At 38.5% G+C, this 26994-nt stretch overlaps 2 protein-coding genes across 40 annotated transcripts; one reads left to right on the top strand and one right to left on the bottom strand.

Annotated features, from left to right (window-relative positions):
- Positions 1 to 1694: 1694 nt before the first annotated feature.
- Positions 1695 to 13507, bottom strand: CBX3 (chromobox 3). Of its 19 annotated transcripts, none has more exons than XM_044765767.2 (7): positions 13370 to 13507; positions 12772 to 12954; positions 11291 to 11342; positions 8209 to 8351; positions 5784 to 5946; positions 3331 to 3428; positions 1695 to 2976 (listed from the first exon to the last, which is right to left on the bottom strand). In XM_044765767.2, exons 3-7 carry the CDS (start codon positions 11312 to 11314, stop codon positions 2850 to 2852), a joined length of 555 nt encoding a protein of 184 aa, XP_044621702.1. In that variant the 5' UTR covers positions 11315 to 11342; positions 12772 to 12954; positions 13370 to 13507; the 3' UTR covers positions 1695 to 2849. The 19 variants fall into 19 exon arrangements, with proteins under 19 accessions (XP_044621702.1, XP_070366915.1, XP_044621720.1 ...); XM_070510814.1 differs by having other exon boundaries at positions 3331 to 3425; XM_044765785.2 differs by having other exon boundaries at positions 8209 to 8348.
- Positions 13508 to 13675: 168 nt separating this feature from the next.
- HNRNPA2B1 (heterogeneous nuclear ribonucleoprotein A2/B1) lies at positions 13676 to 23932 on the top strand. Of its 21 annotated transcripts, none has more exons than XR_011503559.1 (14): positions 13683 to 13817; positions 16700 to 16735; positions 16833 to 16943; positions 17127 to 17273; positions 17572 to 17782; positions 17933 to 18034; positions 18124 to 18204; positions 18867 to 18929; positions 20235 to 20354; positions 20613 to 20735; positions 21454 to 21536; positions 22377 to 22605; positions 22897 to 22969; positions 23592 to 23932. XR_011503559.1 is itself a non-coding variant. In XM_014828767.3 (12 exons), the coding sequence occupies exons 1-11, from the start codon at positions 13812 to 13814 to the stop codon at positions 21513 to 21515; spliced, it is 1062 nt and encodes a 353-aa protein (XP_014684253.1). In that variant the 5' UTR covers positions 13683 to 13811; the 3' UTR covers positions 21516 to 21536; positions 23592 to 23932. The 21 variants fall into 21 exon arrangements, 7 of the variants coding, with proteins under 7 accessions (XP_070366814.1, XP_014684254.1, XP_070366847.1 ...); XR_001396098.3 differs by having other exon boundaries at positions 22897 to 23032; XR_011503557.1 differs by having other exon boundaries at positions 21692 to 22605; positions 22897 to 23032.
- The last annotated feature ends 3062 nt before the right edge of the window (positions 23933 to 26994 follow it).

Genomic DNA, 26994 nt, shown 5'->3' with positions numbered 1-26994 from the left:
CTTCAGCACAATATCCAACAAAATCTCAGATTAAACACCTAATAAATATGACAATGAAAATAGAAGACAATTTAAGTGAATATCCATATAACTTCAACTTTAGGATGGGAGAGAGATGTTTAAACAAGACAGGAAAGCCAGAAGATATAAAGACAGACAAGAGCTGACCAGATGAAAATTAAAAGATTTGGTATAAAGACATAAATCACGTCAAAACACAAATACTGAGAAACTATTTGCAACATAAAAAACTCGTGTTAATATTCTTACTACAAAAGGAACTCCTACGAATTCAAAAAATCATAAAATTGGCAATTAACTTTTCGAAGAAGAAATGCAAATAGTCATTAAACACGAAAAGAACGCTCAACAAAAATATCACAGATTTGCAGACTAGAAGTGAGGAAATAGGGTAATGGGTACTGATCAAAGCGTAAATCAATGCAAGCTGGACTCACTAACTTCTGGGAATCCACCTCTAACTACTTAAGTGTCACTATACATTATGTCTAAGAATGTTCATTACATTATTCTAATAGCAAAAGACTACAAACTAAATACACCCACATCAATTGGTTAATTTGAGGAAGCTCCATACAACAGCCTACTACGTCCCTATTAAAGATAAGCGACAAAACACACTTTGATTACTAAATACAAGGCACTGTTCCAAGTGCCTCAAATGTATGCATTTCATCTTTATAGAAACCCATGACTTATCTGTTTCATAGATGAGGAAACCGAGGCACAGAAAGCTTAGGTAACTTGTTGAGAAACTATGCTACACTGCTAGTTTTGAAGATGGTAAGAGCCAGAATCCAAGGAATGAAGACAGCCTCTTGAAACAGAAAAAGACAAGGGAACAGATTTTTGCCATCAGAGCCTCTGGAAGGAACCAGCCCTGCTGATACCTCAACTTTACCCCAGTGAGACTAATTTCGGACTTCTGACCTCCGGAACTGTTAATAAATTTGTTTTTTAAAGTCATTAAGTTTGTGGCAATTTTTTACAGCATCAATAAGAAACTAATGTATCATAAGGGATAATAAAAGCAATACAAGGACAACATACTGTTTCCAGAAATGCCCTTACTGACGTTTCATGTAGGGCCAATTTGCTATCAACAGAAGGTTCTGTATTTATGAGCCCATTGACGACAGCAGTGCTAGGTCTATAAGGAAATAAGTAATAACTTAGTATAGATATGATTTCCTTTTTTTTAAATTTTACTTTTTAAATTGAGGTATAGTTGATATTCAACATATTAGTTTCAGGTGTACAATGTAATGATTCAATATTTCCATATATTGCAAGGTGATTTCCTTTTTTCTTTATGAATTTTGGAAATTAGAAATCTATTACAAGAGATCAGCCCTATCAGAATATCCGATGGTTTAGATGGCAGTTTCAGAACACTAGGTTCTAAGTATGAAAATTTCACTGTAACGAAACAAATTCCCCTTACTTAGACATCACATGAAACTAATTTTTATCTCCCTACAAGAAAACATTTTGTGGAAATGCATATTCTAGGTAAGTTTGAAATTCCTAAGCTCAGAACATCTAAGACATGTACTCAAATGCCTTAGTGGTAGACGATTTATAAAGATAAAGATAATTCAACAAACGCGTGTGGGTGTTTCTACTCCCACTATAAAGGCAATCAGATAAACAAAAAAAAGAGTCTAATCACATAAAGGAATATAAAACTATTTATTGACCACTGTTTACCAGTATTTACAATAAAGTAAACAATATACAGTTGGATAACATTCTGATTACTACAAAGTTACTGTTTTTCCTGGCTTCTGGTGAACCAGTAACCCAAAGACTGAGAAGTCTGAGCCTACATGTAAAGAATAAGTTGGGATAAAGAAAAAACATGCAGGTCAAAGAGTTTAGATAACAAGTTCGTTCACCCATTTATTCCAGCAGGTCCTAAATCGCCAATCTTCAACCATCTGATTCGGTTTCCATGAACAAAATCTTACACATTCCACGAATCATGTCCTCTTAGTCACTATACTCCAGGGATTTCAACTTCTTGTAAAAGAACGATTCACTAGAAGGAACCTTTAAATGTCCACTTAATTAAGTGTTGCTTACCTAATTAAAACACACCAGGATTTGTCTAGTTTTCTCATTTGGGTGGGGAGGTTGTTGGTAATGATAAAATTTTCCTTTCAGGGTTTTGCAAATAAACTTGCCATTTATATGACTGTAGGTATGAATTCTGATATGTCTAAATTTTCGAACTAATTACAAAATTACCTCTTTAATTTGAAAGGTTAAGGCTTCAGGAAAAATTTCAATTAAACTTCAAGTGATTTCTTTCTTAGGTTGCTCAAAATGATGGCATCCCAAAAACATAGGCTAATCTATGGTTTTGAAATGCTGTTTTGTTTTGGTGAATGATTAAAAAAAAAAAAGAAAACCACTGACACATGTATTTTATGTATACACACATCAAAAAACCCCTAAACAAACAAAATCCCCAGTATGGTCCTTAGGCATACGAGTTAAACAAATTCTGATTGAGTTATGCCTATGGAGATTTTCCCCAACATTTAGAAAAGCTGTTCTCTAATGCAGAGGAAGTAATATACCATGGTATCAAATGTTCTTCTCTGATAAAGGAAGCAACTACAGAAAGCTTTTATTTGTTCAAAGTAACCAGTGCTATAGATGCAAAAAAAACCCCCAACAACTCCCTCAATATTACTTCAAAACGAACATATCAAACTTGATTTTCATTAGAATGTAGTTATTTTTTCACACTAATAAACCAAAAAACCAAGACTGAGATTTTATATATATATATAAATATATATAAAAAGCAATGCAAACAATTATTGAGCTTCATCTTCTGGACAAGAATGCCAAGTTAGTCTCTCTTCATAAAAAGCAATTACAATTTGAGGACATTTCATATTTGCCTCTTTTGCCAGCACCAAGTCTGCCTCATCTGAATCTTTCCTGTTGTGAGGAAAAAAAACATGCAGTTAAAAGTCTAAATTATTTTGGTCAACTGAGAACCATTCATTTAAGAAATCATAATTCAATCACAAAAGGTAAGTTCTTCAGGAAGGTTATGTGGTAATTGCGGCTATGTTCCAATAAAACTTCATTTTCCAAAACAGGCCAGTTTGCCAATCTTTGCTTTAAAACAGCATTAGCAAAAGTAACTGGAATCATCCTTTCCACAGATAATTACTCTCTACTTAATGATGAAAACTATTTATAAACCTTTCCTTTCCTAGATAAGGCTTCACAAGTTTTTAAAAAACAAGCTTTACTTTAAAATATAAAAGCAATCACCTGCACACTTACCATTTCATGAGAAACATTAATTCTCCACTGCTGTCTGTGGCACCAATTATTCGTTCAGGATCAAGACCTCTGGCAAAGCCTCTTGGTTTATCAGCCTGCTTAAAAGAGGTTAAAGATTTATTTATATAAATGCTGCCACACCTTTTTCCACATAGCAAACTAATAATATTAACTTCCAAAGTTTTCATGATATGTAGCTTTTTTTTGGTGAGGAAGATTGTCCCTGAGCTAACATCTGTGCCATCTTCCTCTATTTTGTATGCGGGAAGCGACCATAGCATGTCTTGATGAGCAGCGTGGTGTATAGGTCTGCAGGTGAGATCTGAACCCACACACCCTGGGCCACTGGAGCAGAGCGTGCAAACTCAACCATTACATCACTGGGCCAGCCCTAATACGTAGCTTCTAAATAACTTTCCAATAGTGAAACAGAAGTGGCTAGGGCAAGAGCCCATATTTAGTACTAAAACACACAGTAATTCCCATTAACCTTACAAGCAGAAAAAAACAAATCTGGATGTCTAAAGTATTCTGGATTGCAGTCAAGAAAACAGACAACTTTCTTCATCTAAAGACATCAAAGGCAGAAGTGTGTGAGCACACAGAAAAAAACTAATCCCTTTATTTCTGGTAACTTATCAATTAGTAATCATAAATTCTTCAAAGTGTTTCAAATGACTTTCAGGAATTAGTCTAAAGTACTCACATATTTTTAAAGCACACACAAAACAGTAAAAACTTTAAAACTCAAGACTAGTCAGTATTGTAATCAATCTGAATTACAGGAAACCTTATAAAACACTTAGTGTAACCAGTGGTTCTCAAAGTGTGGGCTGAGAATCCTTGAGACCTTTTGGGAATGTCTATTTATCATCAAGGTCCCCTCTTCCATCTGTGACTTTATACCTCCACCAAACAACCTAACAGCAAATCAAATGCAGAAGTAGAACTGTCCTCTATTAAGCCAGACAGTGAAAATTTGCAAAAATGTAAAATGCCACTCTTCTCATTGAAAGTTACTTTTCATGAAGTTATAACATGCAGTAAGTTTTGCAATTCTTAATAGAAGACAAAACTATTTCAGAAACTTATATTTTAATTTCTAATACGGTTTAAGCAATGTTAGTTAAAACTCATATAAAAAGTCCTTTGGGATCCTCAGTAATTTTCTGGAGTGTAAAGGTGGCCTGAAAGCAAAAAAGGGTGACAAGTGCAGAGACCAACGAAACTTTTCTCCCTACCAGACTTTTATATTAATATCCCATCTTTGGAGTAGGATCGCTTGGGTTCATTAGAATGAGGGCTGTAACATTCACTAGCTGTGTGGCTTTGGGCAAGCTAACCTCTGTGGTTCAGGTTCATTATCTATAACGTAGGAATAATTATGCTGTCTCACAGATATTTCATAGTATATGAAACACAAATTAAGTTACTTAGAACACTGGCATATTGTTAAGGGCTCAACATAGGATAACTATTGTTATTAAACAGTGCTTCTGTTGAGTATGTGGCTGACTTTCAATTTACCTATACCAATTAAGAGTTACCTTTTTGCTCGGCCTGCTAAAGCATTCAGAACCAAATTTATAGCCAACCCTGTTTCTCATCTGTAAAATGGGGATAACACCTATAGTCTTAATAGAGTTGTCATGAAGATTTAAAAGACTATCTAGAAAGTACTTGGCATCCAGTTCAAATGATCAAATTTTAAATCTAAAGACCTTACCAATAAGTCTGTATCGTACATTTAGTCCTTAAGCCTAAACACTAATTCAGAACCAAGACCTTTTTCCAAATTGGCATGCTAGGCCAGTAGGGAGGACAAGTATAATGTTTTTAAGTTGAGGGTAGAAGCAAGGAGTTACGTGATTTGCCCAAAGCCACAGAGACATTAGTAAAGCAAAGAGTGGGTCAAAATACACATGTGGTGAATGAACCAATTATTCAGGCCAATAAAGCATACAAAGTTTTTTATTATCAAAGATTATATACTTCAAAATCAAAGCACTATTTGGGAATACTTTGGCAATACAAAGATTGGCAATACATGCCGAAGTGAAGTACTTTCTGGTGGTCAATGCCACTAATGGCTTACAATCAGGATGTACTATGTATATTGTAAGGTACTTCAATGACCTAATCTTAGTGGTCTTTATATTTACAACTGCCTGTCTTGGATCACTGGAAATTGTCTGATCAGGGATCAAATCCTTGAATATACGCAAAATAACACTAGCACAACAATTTAAATGGTATAAGAACTTACTGCACATTTATACAATGTAGGCTAAATCATGCCTATCCCTTTTGTCCTAAATATTAAGAATTTAGGAAAAGCTTTTTAATGATATTTTAAAAGTATCTGAGTTTTTAGAAGTATCTTAAAAGTATTTAAAATCAAGCCATCAACCTTTTACAAAAAGCCAGTCTGGTGGGCAATATTTTATACTTACAGTATCTCTTTTCTTCTTTGATTTGCTATCATCAGACTCACTGTCAGATAAAGATTTCCTTTTTGTACCATCTTTTTCTTTACCAGCTTTTTGAGAATTAAGAAATGCTTCAATTAACTCTGGACAATCCAAATTTTCTTCAGGTTCCCAAGTATTGTCAGCACTGTGTTCAGTTAAAAAAAAATTCATTCAATTAAACATGGTTCATCACCATCATCCAGATCCACTAAATATGTATCTGAAAAGCTGTCCTCGGTACTGCAGATGCTAACCACTTCCTCCTATCCTCCATTCTTCTGAGGGAATCTTGCTTACACTTGCTTTTGTGCTTACTTTCACAGCCTCTACCAAGTGGGCAATCTGCTACAATACGTGCAAGTTAACGGAATCTGATTTTAACAGAATAACTGGAGCTACTAGCTTTCCAAGTTACGTAGACAACCCACTTCAGAATTTCTCTGGAAATTTTTAGAAATGCGGATTCCTGATTCCTCCCCCAAATTACTTTATCAGATTAATCATATCTGCCTAGGGTTAGGGCCTCCAATACTTTGTGTGAAAACATAACAATTCTGAGGCATTTTCAAATGTAAGACAGTATTTTCAATTTCTGCTGGGGTGCTCAGAAATGACATACAGCAAGGGTTGGTAACCCAAAAGTCAAATCTAGCCTTTTGTATGGTGGATAAACTAAGAATGTTTTTCACATTTTTAATAGGTTGGGAAAAAATTTCAAAATGAAAATTACACGAAATTTGAATTTCAGGGCCCATTAACAAAGTGTTATTAGCAGACAGCCATGCTCACTTATTTAATGTAGTGTATATCATTGCTTTTGAACTATATTCGCAGAGTTGAATGTTTTGACAAGATACCTATGGCATACAAAACCTGAAGTATTTATCATGTAATTTTTTAGGGAAAAAGTTTGCGACCCCTGATACAAGGCTGAGACGACCATTTCTGCATGTTTTTCAGAAGAGCTGGAACAAAAATGAGTATCAATTGCCAAACGTGAAAGTAAGATCATCCTACACTAGTGACAGGCTTACTAATTCTGTGTGCTCTCATCCAAAAAGCCTTTAAAGAACGAATAGGATGAAACTACTCATTTTAGAGATGCTGGGAAAGGTGCCATTAAGTCCTGGTTACAACTTGGTCTGTTGACATCCTAAGACTCTACAATTGGCAAATCTAAATTAGAGGGTAGAGGAGGACAAAAGAGCTGAAGTGGAGCCTCCGTTCTGTAGTGTTATTTTCATTACAGCCTTCTATTATTAATTAATGCATTACATTGTCCATAGCAGGTTCTCAATCAGAGTAGCAGCCTTAAGTTTGGAGAGAAAGAGGGAGTTAATTTGCTAACATTTTGGTGGGTAGGATGTAGACAGACTCTAATGTCTCATGGGATTCTTAAAAAAAAAACACCAAAACCGCCTACCAAGGTAATCAATTCTTTGGCACTGGTTAAACCTACTTTTAAAATAGTTGAGACTTACTTTTGCTTGGTTCTGCCAGCTGCAGGAAATTCTTCTAGTGGTAAATTATGAACTTATGATAAATACTTAAGCTCAACTAAGGGTACTAAGGGTACCAGAAGGATAAAATAGGGAAACCTAAATCTTACATTCAACTCATAATACCCAAATTGCTACGGAGGCGACTTTACATGTAAACGTTGGGGGAAGTAGAGAACAGACATCTGAAGCCTCGTAATTTGACCATCTCATCCCGCATCTCCACCATGCTCAGAAAATTGCTGTCAATCTCCACCTATCCATTTTCAACAGTCCCTGCCCATGGAGCCTTGCTGTTTTTGTGGTGTACAGCAGAAGAATCAAAATAGATTAGTACATGATAAACCTAAGTTAAGAGTATAATTTCTGCATGTAAGTTACTTACAAGACATCTAACATTATAAAGAGTAATTATGAGAGGAATTAGTAACAAGCAACATGAGGAACTAGGGAGCTTAAAAAATGCCCAGACTCTACTTCTTAGAGATTAGGATACAATAAACCCAGCATAGGACCTGGATTACGACGAGCACTTCTGTTTAAGACTCACTAATCTATGTCATATAGCTTCAATGTTTTTAAACGCCCTCTGCACGTGGGGAAAACAATGTAAATTAGGTATTCTAATTAGTACAAAATCTACATTAAAACACATCACCTACATAGTAAACTGCACTCTATAATTCTATAAATTTGACTCTCCAAGGTAATTAACTTCAAATCTGCTTGGTTACAACTTTGAGCTAAAGAATTGACTCTTTTTAAACAGATCTCAAACAAGATAACCCAGACTAAAGGTGTCCTTTAAATTTGAAGAAACCTGTGGGAAAACTGGCAAAAGATCTCAGGCAAAAAAAATCTTAAACACCACTTAGGTGCAAATATATAATAAAAAGAATGTTTCTTACTCTGTAAATCCCTTCCACTTGAGGAAATACTCCACTTTCCCATTCACTACACGTCGATCTAGTACTTTTTCCACCACAAATTCTTCAGGCTCTGCCTCTTCAACTTTTTTACTCTTTCCATTTTGTTTCTTTCCCATTTTCTGCTAAAACAAAACAAAAGAGAAATTTAAGAAACATCTCTTTTGATTTTTGAGTACACTTTCAAGGCTAAATTGCTTAATCATTGCATCTGACACCTAAATTCTTACTTCTATACCCCAAGGCAGACATCTTCTGAAAAGATAAAAGTCAACGGATAATCAATAAAATAAAGGCATGCTTAATCCTGATGGTTTAGCTCAAGCCTATCACCCACCACCCTTCACTGAAATAATTCAATCAAAAATATTTTCTGGAAAATACTGGTATCTTTTCCGGGTCTTATTTTTGTCTAGTCTCGAAGACCAAGTTTACTAGAGTTTTCACTCATTTTAACTGCAACACAGGAAAAAACAACTAGAAAGTATTAGAGAACGATACAGAGGAAAATTAAGTAGCAGTGACAGGTTTTATTAAGTGAACCACAGACCCATTAAAACTATGGCCCCCAAACACTAAGATCCCCTTTCCCTATTCAAACACCAATGTTAAAAATGCCAACAATATAGAAAAGAGATATGTGCAGAACGAAAGCACGTTTCAGAATCCTGCTATTAATTGCAGGGGCAACCAAGGAGACCATGAATAGATTTAAAAGGATGGATTATTTTTCCACAATCTCTGTAGATAATATTACTGACTACTTGGAACAAAGGTATAATGCTGTCACTTCAAGAGACTAACATGCTGTACTATTTTTATTCTCTGTGAAAAAATCCTCCTTTCTTGGTTTCTCAAGACAAGGAGTCTAAACTGATAGCCAACGAAATTCACTTTAAATGAGTTTCTAGGTTTTTTCCTTGTGTAACACTATTTGTGAGCAGCAGACCAGGCTCAATCTGCCATTTTCCAATAACTCAGATTTGTTACGAGGATTGAAAACGGATATTTTTAAAAAACAGAAATGGTTAACAGAAGATGAGTGAGAGGGTAAAATCCCAAACGTTATGTTCATTTTAAAATTATTTCATCTTAAAACAGGTGCTATTAACAAATCTTAATTGCCTCGTCACTAAAGTCATCTCTCAATATAGCATACAAGTTAACAGCAATGCCTCAAGATTGCAAAAAGACATTAAAACCATCTAGTCATTCAGAAGTCTACACACAAAGAAATAAAAATCCTCCAGAATTTAAAAAAAGTGCAGCAAACATCTGATTTTGTTGGATACCATCTCCAAGTCAGGCTTTACAATTTCCATTAGTCAAGATACTTGGGTATTGTACCCAGCCAGATAACTTTCTGCTTCTGTATAGCAAAAGGAAGCTTAAGAATGATAGTGGGAGGAGTGGAGAAAACTTGGTTGTAGACAAAAGCTTATTATATACTGATCCTAAATAAAAACAAAATAGCTATGTCCATGAAGGTAAGAGGTTAACAGAATAAAGAGGAAGACAAAAATAAACACAGAAAATGAAAAACATAAAAACACTAAGAAAAAAATTTGGCATAAAAAATCAAGTACTACTATGGCACTCATAAGCTAGTTTCAAGTGCTCATCTGTTTAAAAGAAAATTCACTCACTTTACCATTTAAATCATAATACACATCTCACAGCACTATTTTAAAATGAAAAGTCAATAAAAACTTTTAAAGTTGTCAACTTGTGATCCTTTAAAAAGGATAAAATATTTAAATATCAGTAAGTTACAGACACTGAAGACTATCAAACTGTGTGCAAAAGCAATTTAATTTTAATAGAATTATCTATTTGCTTACTTTCTGTATCTATATTTATCCTCAAAGCCTCATGGACAGCTAGTTCCTTTCCCATCCAATACTTGAAGAACACAAGTCACCATAAAGCCAATTCATTATCTCTACTTTGGTTTACTGCTTATGGAATTTTAGGAACAGTTCAATCCTGAGGGGTGATAGAAGATGCTATGTGTGCTTTTTCCATTGATGGCTTTGATGGGAATCATCTGTGCCACACAGACTCACCAGATAAACTTCATAGTTCATTTTTTGTTTCCTAGGACATTTGACTTAAATGTGCAAACTAATGATGGCACAAATTAAAATCACCAACTTGCCCCTTTTAGTGTGAAACCCAAGAAGAGAATATACAAACCAAAACCAAGTGTTTTGCTTTATTTAGATATTAACACTCACCTTTATATGCTTGCGATTACTATTAACACAATATGTTAGAATTAAATACTATGGGAACCATAACTTTGAATTTCGTGATTTTTATATGACTATTCCAGTGTTTTTAAAAAGCTGATAACTAGACATGGCTTTACACATTTGCAGAACTTTTAATGAAATCTGAGAATGCAAACTTTGGATTTAAGAAACTGCTAGAGAGAAAAAATTGCTCAAAAGATCAAATCCTTTCTCGTTCCTGGACACAGGTGATTTTGTTGGTCTTGTGTATTAATAACACTGCAGTGATTTAAATTTAAAGCCCATCTGTATTTTAGAATAAGCAAGTCTGAAATATGACATGACGAAAGTAATTTGGAAGATTCACTGACTTTTTGCCCCAATTTAAGCGTACAAGGCGCCTGTTCTTTAAACAGGGCAATACTGAAAATACTTGCTTTCTCTAGAATTCAGTACAGAGCGATTCAGGGGATATTATGCCAATCAAAAAGGCTTCACTGCTTTGTCTATGCTTTGTAACATATTCTTCCATTTACATAAATTTGTGCATTTTTATTACAAAATAAAAATAGTAAAATTTGTATTGTGCTATCCTCCCAACATTAGGTTTCTTTAAATGAATTAAGATACTATTAAGCCAAGTCACTAAGTATCTCAACATAACGATTTCGTTTTGGCCCCTAATTCTCTCCATAACAACACTGGGGAGAGTAGGGACTGGGGAATATATATAGATGTAAGTTTCTCAACCACAGAGATGCAAAGTTATAATTTTTGGGGAAAAAAAATTGAGTTAGATCCTTACATATTTTAGGTTTTCGTTAACTTACCAATGTAGTTTTATTGGAGGCCATTTTTTATTGCAGACTTGAAGAGCTATTACTAGAAAAACGCATGACAGTTAAAAGGAAGTTTGCATGACACAAAAAAAGTAGGTAAACACAAGTTTTGTTTGGATTGCAACCCCAGGTATGCAGCGAATATTATCAAACATGTATACAAATCCACTGAGAAGCAGTTTTGAGCTCCTGTGTTAATTAGACATAATATGCCTGAGAGTACATCAGTGTTCTAACATACGGGTCTAGGAAACCTTACTGGGGACATTGGTACTTGAGACAGCTTCACTGGTTGAAAACAGCAGATAAACGTTTTTTCAATTCAAACCCCATTTACACCGTATTCAAACCCCACTTACACCGTACTATTTTTTTAAAAAATGGCCAAATATTTTGGTTCAAAATCGGACAACTACCCAATCACAACGGTAAACTACCGTGAATTTTTCCTCTGGATCTCTTAACAGGCCGAAGAGTCGCCTGCGTAATCCCAACTTGGTTTCTTCTTAGAACCCCTCCCTCTTCCCAATCACTAGTTAAAAAACTAAAGGAAAAACACAGCGAGATGCTCCAGTCCCATTTCGTGCCACTTTTGAAAACGTATCACCTCCTCTGTCCGTCCATCTGCTCCCGCTAAGCCTCAGGCCCCACCCGGCTTCTGCGGCCTACACGCCGGGCGCCCGCCCCCCACCCGGGAGCGCGGGCCGCGTGGTCAGCGCAGCCGCGGGGAGAAACAAAGGCCGCGCGCGGGGGCTCAAGGGCACTGCGCCACGCGGCTCGCGCCTCCCCCGGCCGCGGCCACATAACGGAGCGCCCGCCGCCGACTCCGGGAAGCGGGCCGCGCGGATGCGGGAGAATGCGCCGCCCTCCCCGGAGGCCCCGGTCGCCGACCAAGCCCGGGAGGGGGAGGAGGGCCCCTCATCTCGATTCGGGATGGGGGAGGGGACAGGGAAATACGCTTTGTCTAGAAATAAGGTGGCGGACGCCACAGCTCTCTACGCTCTCGGGGATAGTCTCGTGCCCCCAACTAGCTACAGGCGCCGGCGCAGCGCCAGGCCCGCCGCCGGGTCTCTGCTCCTTCCCGCCACCTCCCGACTCGGGGTGGGGCGAGAAGCGGGGTCTGGGGGGCCTGGGCCGCATGTGCGACCTAAAGCAGCACCACCGAGGAAGAGCTAGAGAGAAAGAAAAACACCGACTTCACCGCCTCCGAGCTGCTCCGGGTCCCGGGTCTCCGGCGTCTCCGGCCCTGCACGCCTCCAGCTCCAGCCACATCCGAGGGGGAGGGGGCCGGGGAGCTGCGCGCGGGGCCGCCGCGGGGGGGAGGGGGATGGCACCGCCCACGCCGGGCCGCCGCCAGGGGCGGGGCGGGGGGGGCGCGCGCCCGGCGGGGGGGAGGGGCCGCGCGGCGCCGCGCCCGCCGGGAGCCCGGGCCCAGGGGGAGGGAGGAGAGCGGCGGGGACCGCAGCACTTACCGTGCGCAGCGTGGCGCCGGCTGGTCCCCGGAGGGCAGGGGAGGGTAGGGGGAGGGAAGGAGGAGCGAGGACTGGGACGAGAGTCTTCTCGGCGGAGGCGTTTTTGCTTCGCAGCAGCAGCCGGTGGCGCCAAAGCCGGGCCCCGCCCACTTCCTCGCCCCTGGGGGTGGGTACCTCCAAACGCTGGGGGTGAGGAGGTGAAGACAAACTTGGGTGGGAGGAATCGGGGACGAAGAACGAGGGCCCCTTTCGGACCACCCTCTCCAAAGACCTCTCCTGAACCCGAGGGGTCAATTCCAAAGACGTCGGCCGGGGTTAGATTGGTGGAGCGTGAAGTGTAATTTGTTGACTAGAGTCGCTTCGGGTGTTTCCGGAAGGGGCCGAGTCTGTCCTCTGCGCAGGGGAGGGCGTGGGGGAGGGAAAACGCAGGAGGAGGCTGCAGATTCTTCTGGCGGGAGAACGGGGGCGGGGGCGTGGGGGGGACCATCAAAGGCGTTGCTGCTGGGACCACCTCCCAGGCTGAGGGGGCTGGACCTCAGAGCAGCGGATTAAGCTCCTCCCGACAGCGTTAATTTCAAACTGCGCGACCGTTTCTTACCTGCCCTGCGCTAAGGCGGGGGCTGGACCCAATTCGGAGAGAGACATACGCAGAACTCGAGCCTTCCGCGATTCACTGAGCCAATTTGCGCAAGTGACGTCAAGCACCACTGCTCGCCGCAAGGGGGGAGGAGTACGTACTTGGCGTAAGGAGGACGTAGAGCGTTCCCGCCAGTGGCGGCGGTTAGGGCGTTTCCGCAACGGCCTGACGTAGGGGAAGACGCGTTAGTCGGGGGGAAGGTTCTAGAAAAGCGGCGGCAGCGGCTCTAGCGGCAGTAGCAGCGGCGCCGGGTCCCGTGCGGAGGTGCTCTTAGCGGTGTTGTTTCTCAAGCAGCGGCAGTTCTCACTACAGCGCCAGGACGAGTCCGGTCCGTGTTCGTCCGCGGAGATCTCTCTCATCTCGCTCGGCTGCGGGAAATCGGGCTGAAGCGACTGAGTCCGCGATGGAGGTAACGGGTTTGAAATCAATGAGTTCTTGGAAAGGGCATGGCGAGGCCGTTGGCGCCTCGGTGGAAGTCGGCCGCCCGCCTCCGAGGGAGAGCGGCGGTGAAGTCTGGCCCCTTCAGAAGCCGCTGGGCTCAGAATGTTTTTGAAGAGGAGTCGTTAGCGGAGGCCTGCTCGGACCCCACCTTCCCCACCCTCGGCCTGCCGGCGCCATTTCCCTTTGCTGGGGGTGGGGGATGGGGAACTGGCACATGGCGGACGCGGCCCGCTCCGGGGAAAGGCGGGCGCCCGGGCGGGAATTCGCGTTCCCTTTTTACAGCTCGCCGATTGGGGGCCCCGGCGACACCGCATGAGCGTTTCGGCGGGTTTCGGGGCCTCGTGTGTGAGGCTGCGGCGCTTCCCCTCCCCCTCTCTCCCGGGAACCGGATTTGGCGGCCGCCATTTTCATTTCTCTCCTTCCTCGCAGCGTTTTTCTTCTTAAACCTCCGAATCCTGTTAGTTTGCCTCCCTGACCGAAGAGGAGACGTGGTTAACGATTTTTTTTCCTTCTCGGGCTGTTTTCACGGCGTTTTGAGGTGGATTGCGGGTGTTTTGGGCGCTCAAATCGTTAGCGTCCTGCGCACCTCGGTCGAGGCGCCCTCCCTTCCTCTCGATGAAATGGCGCCATTGCGGCCGCGCGGAGCGGGCGGGGGCCGGGCGGCGGCGGGAGCGGGAGCGCCGCCGGGGCCGGGCCGGGCCAGGCGAGCCGGCCCGCGGGGACCACGGCGGCTTTTCCCGTCCGCTTTCTCTGCGTAACGGTCCTGCCTTCGTCTGCAGTGATTAAAAAAAGGTGGTTGAATTGCAGGAAAATCTAGAAATACTCAAAATCCGGAGCCATCAGATTAGTATCGGCTACGTGGGTGGCAGCGGGGAAGGAGGTTATGGGGGGGGATTTTTCTCTTGTCGGCTTCCCTTTGGATTAAAGGGCTTGTTCGTGTTTTGAGTAATATTTTTATTGGGAAATTTACTCCTTAGTAGATAAGACCACGGATCCTTGTAAGTGATAAGCCAGAAATTTTGAGGAAAGTCGACTGAAAAATGACTTTATCAGTTGTGCTTTGGTTAAAACATGGCTCGGTCCTTCCATGCGTGTGTTGCCGGATACAGAACTGTTCGAGGCTAGGCCGCTCTGTTTGAACTTTGTCACTTTTCTCATTTATGTTTGCAATCGTGGTTGATCATTACATTGATAAGCATAAGGTCTCAAGCGAAGGGGGTCTCCCTGAGTATTTTTGACCCTAAGCACGCTTATAAAATAACTTTGTTTGTAATCGATAGTGGACATCGGGTAAGTTTGGAAAAAACAGAGGTAAGTAATGAGTTTTTGCCTTTTGTAAGTGATTTGTAAACATTGTTGTAGATGTGCTTTTTTTTAATCTCCGTAGTTTATTTGGGTTTTAAAAGAATTGTTTACTATTTGGTGTAAATAAAGCTAATGAGTCCAAATATCAATATGCTGTATAACTGACCATTTTGACAGATTGTTAAATATCTCAGAAGCTAGTTTAATAATTTAGTCTGTAAAGAATTTTCAGAATCCTGAAAACAGTTAACTATCCAGGAAAAAAATCTGAGTTGCTATCTAAGCGCTGTATTTTCTGAACTGTTGGAAGAATATCCTGCTTAGAGGGAGAAATCTCCATAGAACTGTGCGTTGAGAACTGTAATGCTATTTGCTGGAAATAAGAAATGTACTGTTGTATTGAAAGTTAACGTTTTACTTTTTTAGTTGAATTACACACTTGTAGCAGTTTGTCCTGGACATTATGATCTATTCTGGTTTCTGAATATTTTTTGTTTTTTCAAGCTAGTCAACTGAAAACCAAATGTAATGACCCATTCTTTAACTGACAGCCCAAGATACAGGGCTATTCATGCAGTGTAATTGCTTTGTGGTTTATAGGGATTAAAAGCTTTCAGCCTAGGCTGCTTTTTTTTCCCCCCACTTGTAGAATTAGAGATAACTTGTGCTGTGTAGTTTGCCAGATGGCCACTAAGTTAAATACATTTGAGCTTTTAGGTTTTAAAAAAAAATGGTGAGGCATAAATGTTAGCCTTATAAGGTGTAACTACTGGGTAGTTGTAGTGGTCATTTAAATATTTTGATGGTTTTTGAAAAGATGATTACAGTGAACTTATTTGTTACTGTTTATGAGCTCAATAATCAGTTTGTTTCTGTACTTATTTAAATACCAAATAAGGGAGTGCCCATAAAAGTCAATTATGTTAGAACTTTACAGTTTTAGAGACCAATGGTCGTAAAGAAAATACCTGCCTTGCTCAGAAGAGAGGTAAATTTTAAGGATGTTTTGGAACATAACACTGAACGTTTTTTTCTCCCGATAGAGTTTAGTGTGAGGGAAAGAATGATTTTTTTAACCATTTTTAATGAGATGCCTTATTTTCGCCACCAGGGGGAGCAGTGAAAGGAAAATAAATGTCAGTGTTCGGATACTGAGTTGTGAAATAAATGGTAAACTATTGAGTTATAAGTAAGGAACCAGTAGGTTTTATGTTGAAAAGAAAAAGTATTTAAACTGAGTGTTTAAAAGTTAACTTTAATTTTTCTGTTGTGGAATATAGAATTGAATGCAAATTTTGGTAAGATTTGATAAGAATCCTTAACCCTTCGATGACCAGGGAATAGATTTGCTCTTTTCTCTTCAGAAAGTGTTTTTAATGATATTAAATTGGTTTGAAATAATTTAATGTGAAGTAAATTTAGATCAAGGAGTAATGACTTTGAAACTTGTGTAGTTCAGCTGAGGCAATTTTTTGGTGTAACACAACTAATATGCAGTTTAACATATGGTTTAAATTTGATGTAAGTTTTTTTTTTCCCCCCCAGAAAACTTTAGAAACTGTTCCTTTGGAGAGGAAAAAGGTACTCTGCCAGCAGGTCACCTCATATTTAAGAATTTAATTTCCTGCATACAAAGAGAAAATGTAAATAAAAATTGAAATGGTGTTTTCCTTTGCAGAGAGAAAAGGAACAGTTCCGTAAACTCTTTATTGGTGGCTTGAGCTTTGAAACCACAGAAGAAAGTTTGAGGAACTACTACGAGCAATGGGGAAAACTTACAGACTGTGTGGTACGTTAAAGACAAAAGTACCTGATAGTAGTTCTTCCTCTGTTGCACTTCTGTGTTTAAAATGTGTAGTAAATCATGGAAAAAATCACTTAAATCTATTTTCTTCATAAATGTTACCGAGTTATACTGTTCATAGCACAAGTAATGAGATCAAATGATAAAGTTTCCCCTTTGGTTTTATAGGTAATGAGAGATCCTGCAAGCAAAAGATCAAGAGGATTTGGTTTCGTAACTTTTTCATCCATGGCTGAGGTTGATGCTGCCATGGCTGCAAGACCTCATTCAATTGATGGGAGAGTGGTTGAGCCAAAACGTGCTGTTGCAAGAGAGGTGAGCAAAATATAACTTCTTTGTGCAATAAATGTCAAGAAAATTCTGTCCCACGGAAGATTAGAATGTCGTGTTTGAAAGAAGTAAGTTCTTTGTATCCAGGTCAAAGTTTTTTGCCCTATTAAAGCTGTATTGGATTTCTGTACTTTGATTTCAAAAGACTAGGGTCTTATTCATAAGCTGTTGCTTTACCTGGTAATTTATCATAGGGTAGAAGCCATCTTTGGTATGTGGATAGTGTGCTTTCAATCATATTTGTGGTTTATTTTATTAGGATGACTTTTTTTCTCCATTTCAGGAATCTGGAAAACCAGGGGCTCATGTAACTGTAAAGAAGTTGTTTGTTGGTGGAATTAAAGAAGATACTGAGGAACATCATCTTAGAGATTACTTTGAGGAATATGGGAAAATTGATACTATTGAGATAATTACTGATAGACAGTCTGGAAAGAAAAGAGGCTTTGGATTTGTTACTTTCGATGACCATGATCCTGTGGATAAGATTGTGTGTAAGTGTCTGTAAGCATTAGATGTGTGACTGCTTCATTCATTAAATTTTGCGTATGTTAATACCTACAGCTTTTAATAAGAGGTGAACTTCATAAGTTGGTTACTATTATAGCATGCTGATTTAAAGGAGTCTGAACTTTTTATTCCAGTGCAAAAATACCATACCATCAATGGTCATAATGCAGAAGTAAGAAAGGCTTTGTCTAGACAAGAAATGCAAGAAGTCCAAAGTTCTAGAAGTGGAAGAGGAGGTAACTTAAGTTCTGTTTTTTTTTTTTGTTTTTTTTTTTTTTAATTTATTTGTGTAAGTGAATTTTAGTAACCAAGACATTTGTTGTAGGCAACTTTGGTTTTGGAGATTCTCGTGGTGGTGGTGGAAATTTTGGACCAGGACCTGGAAGTAACTTCAGAGGAGGATCTGGTAAGTTCAAGTTCTAAGTGTTAGAAGGGTCAGTGTGCTTGATTGAAAGTGATTTAGTTTTCATTAGAATCAGGAAATCCTGTCTGATTTTAAGAAGTTATGCTTAAGTCTTTAACATAGGTTGTATCCTGGTGGAAAGTTCTGATTTGGCCAAGCAGTAGGTAGAAGTTAAAAAACATAATCTTACAACTATTCAGTCAGTCGTAGAGATCATTTTATGGTCTCCAATTTTTAAAAAAGGTAAAATGAGGTCGTAACTACTTTAGAAATCACAAGGTACTCCTGAATAGTGAGTGTCAATACCTGTAGAGTCTTGCTTGTGGGCTTAAAAAGGTTTGTATCTATCTAAGGTAAAGAGATGTCAACAGAAAGTCCCTATCCAGTGTCACTCTTGTGTATAAGTGGAATCTCTTAAATTGAGGCTTGCCGAGTTTCGAGCCCCAAAATGAGACAGTTATCCTGATAATGAGATTTAATTACACCCTTTTGTGTGTTTATTTTTAAGAAGAAACACGTAACACCAGTTTTCCACCATAAGGGAGATGGGTCGTAGTAGTAATTCTCATCCAGAGATCACTAATGAGAATGTGGAGGAAAGCAGGGTAAGGAAGTGAGTTGTGATCGAGGTATAATAATGATTATCTTTTTTCTGCCCCCAACAGATGGATATGGAAGCGGTCGTGGATTTGGGGATGGCTATAATGGGTATGGAGGAGGGCCTGGAGGTCAGTTTCTTCTGTGTTTCAGTTTATGTGACTTAAAGGTTTAATCACACTGTATGTTTGTCTGGTTTAGTGTATACATGAAATTTTCCTTAGTTTTACTTCTTTTATAAAGGGCTTTTGTGATAGTGGTTCAATTGTATGACTTTTCCTTTATAATTACTTTACATCTTAGTTGTGTAGCTTAGAGTATATTTGTAGTTGTTAGTATAGGTTGCAGAATCATTTGGGTGGCTTTTAAATGAGAATTTAAAGATGGCATCATGATATCCCGTTGTTTCTCAAGCAAAAGAATTGGACATAGATGTGATACTCTATGTACTCTGTTTTCCTGGAAAAACATAGACTATTGGATATAACCAAGATCAAAATGTAAAGGGAGTGTGAGAGCAATTGTGTCTTCCTTGGCTCTTAAGATAATGAATCCCCCATGATAATAACATCCAAAAGATCCCAAAGGAAGTTTTCTAAAACACCCAAGCGTGCTCCTGGGTCCAGTTGAGGTTGTAGGTGTTGTTATATAAAGTGATATATTAAAATATGTGTTTTGTTGGAGTACAGAAAAGGTTGATACTTGCTGACAAATGTCCCAGTAAGAAAGGGACATTTAAAACTGTGAGCTAGTAATACAAACCTTATTTCTGGTTTTGCCACTCGTTGGGCATGACTGAGTTACTCCTACGTCTCATCATTTCCAACTTTGCTTTGAAATCCAAATAATAATTTGGTGTTAATGAGAATGATGAATTCTAGTATTTAAACTACAAGTAATTTGAGACTAACTGTACCAGTTAAAGGTTTTGAATTACATGCAAGTTTGCTAATTTCTGGTCCTCCCCCCCATTTCTACTCACAAATAGGATAGTGGGCATATGGTTGAAGAGACATGGTGATTTCTAGGGAAGTATGAGTTGGGATCTATTGGACCAGTAGGAGGATGTGGCTCTTCTTCCTCCCACTAGGCTTTGCCTCTTGTCTGCCCCCACAACCCTTACACAAAATACCAATAAGTGTTGGAGATGCCTTCAGAATCCTTAATATCTTTAGATTTAGAGGAGAGCTTTGGCATTACGGGTATTTCTCTATAAAGCTTTTATTTTGTTGGTTGTGGCTAGGCACTCTCTGCCTTCAAATGTTTACCAAAGATGCTCTGTTCTGCCCTTGAGGCTATTCTAGAAAAGATTTTATAGAATTAATATTTTACTTATAAAAAATAAGTGTTTTGGAAAGCTAGAAATGGGTGTGATAAGACAGTTCAAATGGCATTGAAAATATTAAGTAATTACTTAAAGGCTTATTTTATAATAGGTGGCAATTTTGGAGGTAGCCCTGGTTATGGAGGAGGAAGAGGAGGATATGGTGGTGGAGGACCTGGATATGGCAACCAGGGTGGGGGCTACGGAGGTGGTTATGACAACTATGGAGGAGGTAAAAAATTCACCTGCAACCTTTATGTGGGATTTTGGATTGAAATTAATGACTTTTAACACGTGAGATTTTTCATTTTGATATTGTCATTAGTTGCCTTTACAAATTGTAGATAGGTGTTCACATTTATTCTGATCATTTATTTTTTGTGGGAGATTTGTCCTAAATACTTAGCTGTATCATTGGTTTAATGTTTGATTATATTGTTCTGATGTTCATTATGCAAAACCTAGTAGTCCCCTTTTGTTTCTTTTACAGGAAATTATGGAAGTGGAAATTATAATGATTTTGGAAATTATAACCAGCAACCTTCTAATTATGGTCCAATGAAGAGTGGAAACTTTGGTGGTAGCAGGAACATGGGGGGACCATATGGTGGAGGTAATTGATTAGATTATTTAAATTATTTTGTGTGGTTAAAGGATTAGTCTTTCATGACTTGCTAATTGTTTATTTATCTTTGGGTAACTTCCTTCATATATATTGTTACTGAAATAGGAACTTTGTGGAAGCAAAAAATGGTAACGTCAGTAGGGGGGATCGGAGTGGTTGACATGAGATGTTTAGTAGTGTGAAACATTCAGGAGTTGGGAAAGGAGATTAGGTATTTCGGGTGGGTGTTCTTTTTTTCCTTTTCCTTGGCTCATTTAAGAGAAGGACACAGTTGCTGAGCACATTACAAGTGGTATAAATGTGTATGAGTTGTTTCTTAGAAAGTGAATATAGTAAATAATCCCAAGCTTTTATTCAAACCATTGTTTCAGTTACTCTTGAGAAAATTTTTAGTAGGACCAAATTTCTTTTGCCTCTTGTGGTTGGCATATTTTTTTTAAAAATCCGTTACTAACTCCAAATGATTGTGGTAGAGAACCCTCTAAAAGAATAGCATCAGTAAAATGTTTTTAATTCTAAAGCACGAACTTAGAATGTCTATGAATCTGGATAATTTGTCTCCTAAGTAATTAGGTTAATTGGAAATGATGGGTTATGATCTCTCTGTTTTGAAGAGTGTGTGGCTATAAAATAGTCAACTATAGTGTTAAGATAATTATGGAAATTGTAGTAAGTTTGCTTTCTCTTGCTGTTCTAACAATTCTAGGAAACTATGGTCCAGGAGGCAGTGGAGGAAGTGGGGGTTATGGAGGGAGAAGCCGATATTGAGCTTCTTCCTATTTGCCATGGGTAAGTAGCTTTTGAGTTTTATGTATTATTGTTTTGGGAGACCTAGCTGCCAGGAGTAAAAGCTTTTTAGGATCATGTTATCTTTCCTTAAAATCTGGGTAGATGGATAATTTCATAACCTATTTTTTTTTTACTCTTTACTTCTGTTGAAACAGGCTTCACTGTATAAATAGGAGAGGATGAGAGCCCAGAGGTAACAGAACAGCTTCAGGTTATCGAAATAACAATGTTAAGGAAACTTATCTCAGTCATGCATAAATATGCAGTGATATGGCAGAAGACACCAGAGCAGATGCAGAGAGCCATTTTGTGAATGGATTGGATTATTTAATAACATTACCTTACTGTGGAGGAAGGATTGTAAAAAAAATGCCTTTGAGACAGTTTCTTAGCTTTTTAATTGTTGTTTCTTTCTAGTGGTCTTTGTAAGAGTGTAGAAGCATTCCTTCTTTGATAATGTTAAATTTGTAAGTTTCAGGTGACATGTGAAACCTTTTTTAAGATTTTTCTCAAAGTTTTGAAAAGCTATTAGCCAGGATCATGGTGTAATAAGACATAACGTTTTTCCTTTAAAAAAATTTGAGTGCGTGTGTAGAGTTAAGAAGCTGTTGTACATTTATGATTTAATAAAATAATTCTAAAGGAAATTGTGTAATTATAGACTTTTTATTTTAAATAAGTTAAGGAGTGGGTAGTATAATTAAGGTCCATTGCAAAGCTGTTGTTATATTTGTGTAAGATAAATGCTGGTCAGATAAAAGTGTGTTGTCTGCAATTCATCAGGATTAAATTATCTAGATAACTTAAGGGATATCTCTGCAAGGAGAAACACCTTTTTAGATCTTTTAGATGCTGCTTCTTCAATGCAAGGAAAGGAAATAACCCCAGCGAGGTACTCTTCAGGGATACAGGTCTAGTACAAGAGAACTCTTGACGGCTACTAAGTTCAGCCAGTCTTAAAAAACTGTGCTGTTTCTACAAAGCTTTAACTACAGTAGTTTATAAGGATGCCAACGAAAGCTGAGGGTGTAGAGCAAAATAGTTCTAAGCTTCAGTTAAACTTCTTTAGGTAAGATCTTATTTACTTTTCCTTTCTTAATTTTCCTCCCCAAAAGATAAACTAATACTCTTCAATGGTCTTTCAGTATAGTGGTTCTTATGTAGTTTAACATAGCTATAAATTGAGTTTAACAATTTATAAACTCAAGAGAATAATTTTATAAACCCTGTTTTCCAATCTGTCATTTACTTAAATTATTTTGGTTTTTTCCCTTTTTTTCCTTCTTTCCCCCACCCCCCCTCCCCCTCTATGAAGATTCAGGTGCTTAACATATCATTTTTTTCCCTGCTGGAATTTTAGCAATGATATGAACCATGGACAAGTATATTCTGCTGCCACAAAGACTGTAAAGTGCTTCATTTCAACAGCTGAGGCAAGCCAAGTGATCATTAATAAAGCTTTTCTTGGTTCCTTCAGTGGTGTTGGTAGTAAAATGGTAGGTAAAAGTTAGGCTGCAAATTCAATGAATCATGAAATTTCCCATCGTTACACCCTTCTGTATTCACATTTCTTGGATCAAGCATTTTGAGTGAATTAGGAGTTTTTATTAAAAATAAAGACGTGTTTTTCTGTTACATGTTCTGTTGATACGGTTGTTCTAGCTTTACATGCTTATCAGGATCAGGCTAAGGAGAAAGTTCAATCTATATTTTCAGATAATAGTTTATACTTTAATGAATAAAGTGTGTCTCTACATTATAAATCCTCTATGTATCCAGTCCTAAATACTCAGGTTTAAATGTGGTAATTCTCTCCCAATCCCCTGCGTTATAGGAGAGATGTAGGTTGGCTGCTGAAATTCATTTCTTAAATGTCATCAGAGTTTGGTTGCCTGGCTTTATTGCCTTTTCAGGAATGTGGCATATTAAATCAGGGCATATTCTACTGTATGCACCAGTGAGTCGTCTTTGATCCTAAGACCACCACTGAAGTTATTTAGGTTCTTTGGACAAACATGATAAACTTCTTCAGATACTTTTTTTTTCCTTTGGCAGGAAGGTGTCTTGCTGCAGGTAACTAATGAAGAAGTGGTCAACCACAGAGTCTTCAAGAAATAAGAAATTCTGTACCATCTGAAAGTAGTTCTTGTTGGTGCCTTCATTTTAAAAAGCACTCTTTAAGATTAAAGGGAAATGTTTTCTGATAAAATACAAACTTCATTTAGTACAGGTTCTTAATATAAAACATTTACAAATTGAGTATTGTTTGTAAAAGAGTAACATCAAATTGGCTAGAGAGAGAAATGTATCATGTTTTAAATTAGGTTTTGTGAGTAGACAGATTAAAATTTTATTTTAAATATAAAGTTTATAAAATAAATACTTTTGTATCCAAATACTTGGTGTAATGTTTACACATAAAATGTGTGAATCTTGTTCTATAAACATTCAGTTGTCTAAAGGATTGCCATCCCCTAGACTTAAAGCAGTTTCACAAAGCAACACATTGCCATTTTTCTTAGAATATTGATAGACAAATGAGAAATGCATTGTGGACATACTGGCTGTCCTAATAAAATGCCATTCTTTATACACTGTATACTCAGCGTTTGAATGCTGCTGTAGTTTTCTGGCTTTATCTTGTATGTTTAACATTGCTGGTGGTGGTTTTAAAATCATCACAGATTTAACCAGCTAGAATGATTCAAATTAAGTGGCTCTGCAAAGCACTGAGACAAAATCTGTCACACTAGTTTCTCAAGTGTTCTTTTATATTTTACACTTAGTGTCAGTGGTTACCTTTTTAAAGGGGTTAAACATGGTGGATGAAATTTAATAACAAGCAGTGATTTTCCTTATTGGACATTTATGTAAATAATGAAAGAAGAAAAATAGGAAAAAAGGTTGACTTATTTTAACTACAGTTTCTTTTAGTTTTGATAATATGAGATGTCTCACAGGTAAGTCAAACTGGCAGAGGTGATCTGTTTTGTGTAAAATAGCTGCATCAGAAACTTGTTCGAATACTTCGCTTCAAATTTATTAGAAAAATAATTTTGAACATTTAAAAAATGTCTAGCTCCAGTGAAGTTGAACTTTGGAGAAAATAAGTTGCTGTAACACAACCTTAAAATACCCAACCCTTAACCAGCACAAATAATAGGGATAAAATTCAATAATATATAATCTGAAATGAACTGGCTTACTGAAACACCATACTGTTGAATATTCAACAAAGACGTTTTTCTCGTGTGTGTTTTGTGTATTGAGCTGTTTAATTTTTTTTTTTTTTTTAGAAATTGAGATTTAAGGTAGCTTATCTATAACCCTAGGGTCTTCTAAAAGGACGAAATAACTTCTGTTAGTATAGGATGGTGTCTTATGTTTTCTTCTCAGGCTTGACCCTTACTGCTGTATAACACATTACCTCAGTACTTAGAGCAGTTTTAGAGCAATGATAAACCTGTTACCTCACACAGTATTTTTGGGTCAACGATTTGGGAGCAACTTAGTTGTGGGATTCTGGCTGAAGCCCAAGGTTGCAGGCAAGGAAAACATGACTGGGACTAGAAAATTTGCATTCACAATGGCCCACTGACAGGGTTGGAAGTTGCTGCTGTTTCCCCCTTAGCTACCCAAAAAGAACAGGAAGCCTCAAAATATGACCAGTGTTTAGAATTCACACTATTTTGTATCCTGATAGTTGCATAATGTGGGTATGTTTTACTTCCATGTCTACCAAGAGGCAAGTGTTATTGGGAGCCATCTTGGGTGCTGGCTCCCACACTGGAGTGCTTCTCTTGTGAAAGTTTTTGAAACTTCATCACTCTGTCTCCCTTGTAAGGATTTCAGTAGCCCAATTTGGTGTGTAAATATAAGGTAAATTGGTCCAAAAGTGATTCTGCTAACTTGGGCTAAAGTATTGAGAGCTAATTTAGGGGAACTTTAAAAGAATCATGTCTCGGTTACTTAGTAATGGTAATTGCTAGTTCAAAAGTGGGTGTGTACCTTTGCAGAAGGTGGAAAACATCACTAATCTCAGTATACCTAAAGTACATGTACAGTCTTGTTAATTTTATTTAAATCGGTCGGTCAAGATTTGGAACTAATGTGTCCAGATGGTTGATAGAGCCCATAAAATTTTAATGCCAACTAATGATTTTGTTAGCTGTATTAACTGGGTGTTTTTTCTGCTAACGAGGCAAACCAGTGAGGTGAGTGGATTACCCAAGAAAGGAGCAAATTCATTTCTTTGAAGATGATGGCGGGTCAGGGGGAGAAGAAGAGACTGATCCTTCTATTTAAATAAAAGTACTCTTTAAAAAGTATTTGTGATTCAGTCCTAATAGAGGCACTGTAGGCTGACATTTTTTGTTCTGGGGCTTAGATCTGTAGCCATTTAGTTGACGTCTGACTGCTATATTCTAAAGGTCGGTGCTAAACAGCCTCGAGGGAACCCAAATAGGCAGATCTTGTTAAGCACACACTCCTTGGGGTTAATATACATTGATGGATACTCTAATCTTACCTGTGACGGTGTTCAACATGACCTGTTGCTGGCTTCCAAAGGAAATGTAAAGGTTTTAATAGGGGAAAGGACAAACGACTGAACATCTGGTTGGCTGACTTCATTTCGCTTTTAACTCAAGAAATTCTATACTGGAGGAATGATTTCAGGAATTTTACTTGCTGTAGGTAAGGAAGGTAAGATTACCTGTATGTTGGGATCAATTCAAAATGGAAAGTAGGTTGGGGCCAATCCCCTAAATTCAAGAGTGCCTACAGGAAAATGTACTGCAAAGAGGTCAAGAGCTAATAACACAAACTACTAAATGAATGAGTAAACATTACTGATCTCAATTATCTAGTTCTTAATTGGTTCTTTTGAGGTTTTTGAGTTTTTAAATGCCACAACCTGCTTTGGAACACATTTGGTGTATATCACCACTTGCCCCTTAAACTTGGTTTTGATGGAATTGTTTCTCAAGTAAGTCTTGGACTGTATCCATGTTTTGGTCAGATTAACTGAAGACTGATTCCACTATTTAAGAAATGTGTAAGAGACCGAAGTGGACAGATTGTTTCAGTGGTTTTACTCAGTACAATGCATACAACTTAAATGAGAGTTTGACCTTTTCAGAGTTACCAGTTCCTAAAATCTGAAGCTAAATAGAGGAGATTCTCTTTTTTAAAGATTTTATTTTTTTCCTTTTTCTCCCCAAAGCCCTTTGTATGTAGCTGTACAGTCTTAGTTGTGGGTCCTTCCAGTTGTGGCATGTGGGATGCCACCTCAGCATGGCCTGGGTAAGTGGTGACCTTTCCACACCAAGGGTTCAAGCCAGCGGAACCCTGGGCCGCTGCAGCGGAGCATGCGAACTTAACCACTCAGCCATGGGGCTGGCCTCAATGAGATTTTGTAACACACTACGATAAACTGCACGTTAAGACTACTGGATTA

The sequence above is a fragment of the Equus asinus genome, chromosome 1 (genome assembly GCF_041296235.1).
Source record: "Equus asinus isolate D_3611 breed Donkey chromosome 1, EquAss-T2T_v2, whole genome shotgun sequence".
In the NCBI taxonomy this organism is placed as follows: Eukaryota; Metazoa; Chordata; class Mammalia; order Perissodactyla; family Equidae; genus Equus; species Equus asinus.
Note: the sequence above shows the minus strand (reverse complement) of the source record. Positions and strands in the feature narration are given on the sequence as shown.

Excerpts from the sequence above, each read along its gene's own strand:
- CBX3 (XM_044765767.2), bottom strand. The coding sequence starts at position 11,314 with ATGGCCTCCAATAAAACTACATTG. Across the intron at positions 3,429-5,783 it reads CAAAGAAGAAAAGAGATACT|CAGGCTGATAAACCAAGAGG; the intron begins GTAAGTATAAAA and ends ACCTCTTTTAAG. Across the intron at positions 2,977-3,330 it reads TTAATGTTTCTCATGAAATG|GAAAGATTCAGATGAGGCAG; the intron begins GTAAGTGTGCAG and ends TCCTCACAACAG.
- HNRNPA2B1 (XM_014828767.3), top strand. Across the intron at positions 16,944-17,126 it reads GAAAACTTACAGACTGTGTG|GTAATGAGAGATCCTGCAAG; the intron begins GTACGTTAAAGA and ends TTGGTTTTATAG. Across the intron at positions 18,930-20,234 it reads GTATGGAGGAGGGCCTGGAG|GTGGCAATTTTGGAGGTAGC; the intron begins GTCAGTTTCTTC and ends ATTTTATAATAG.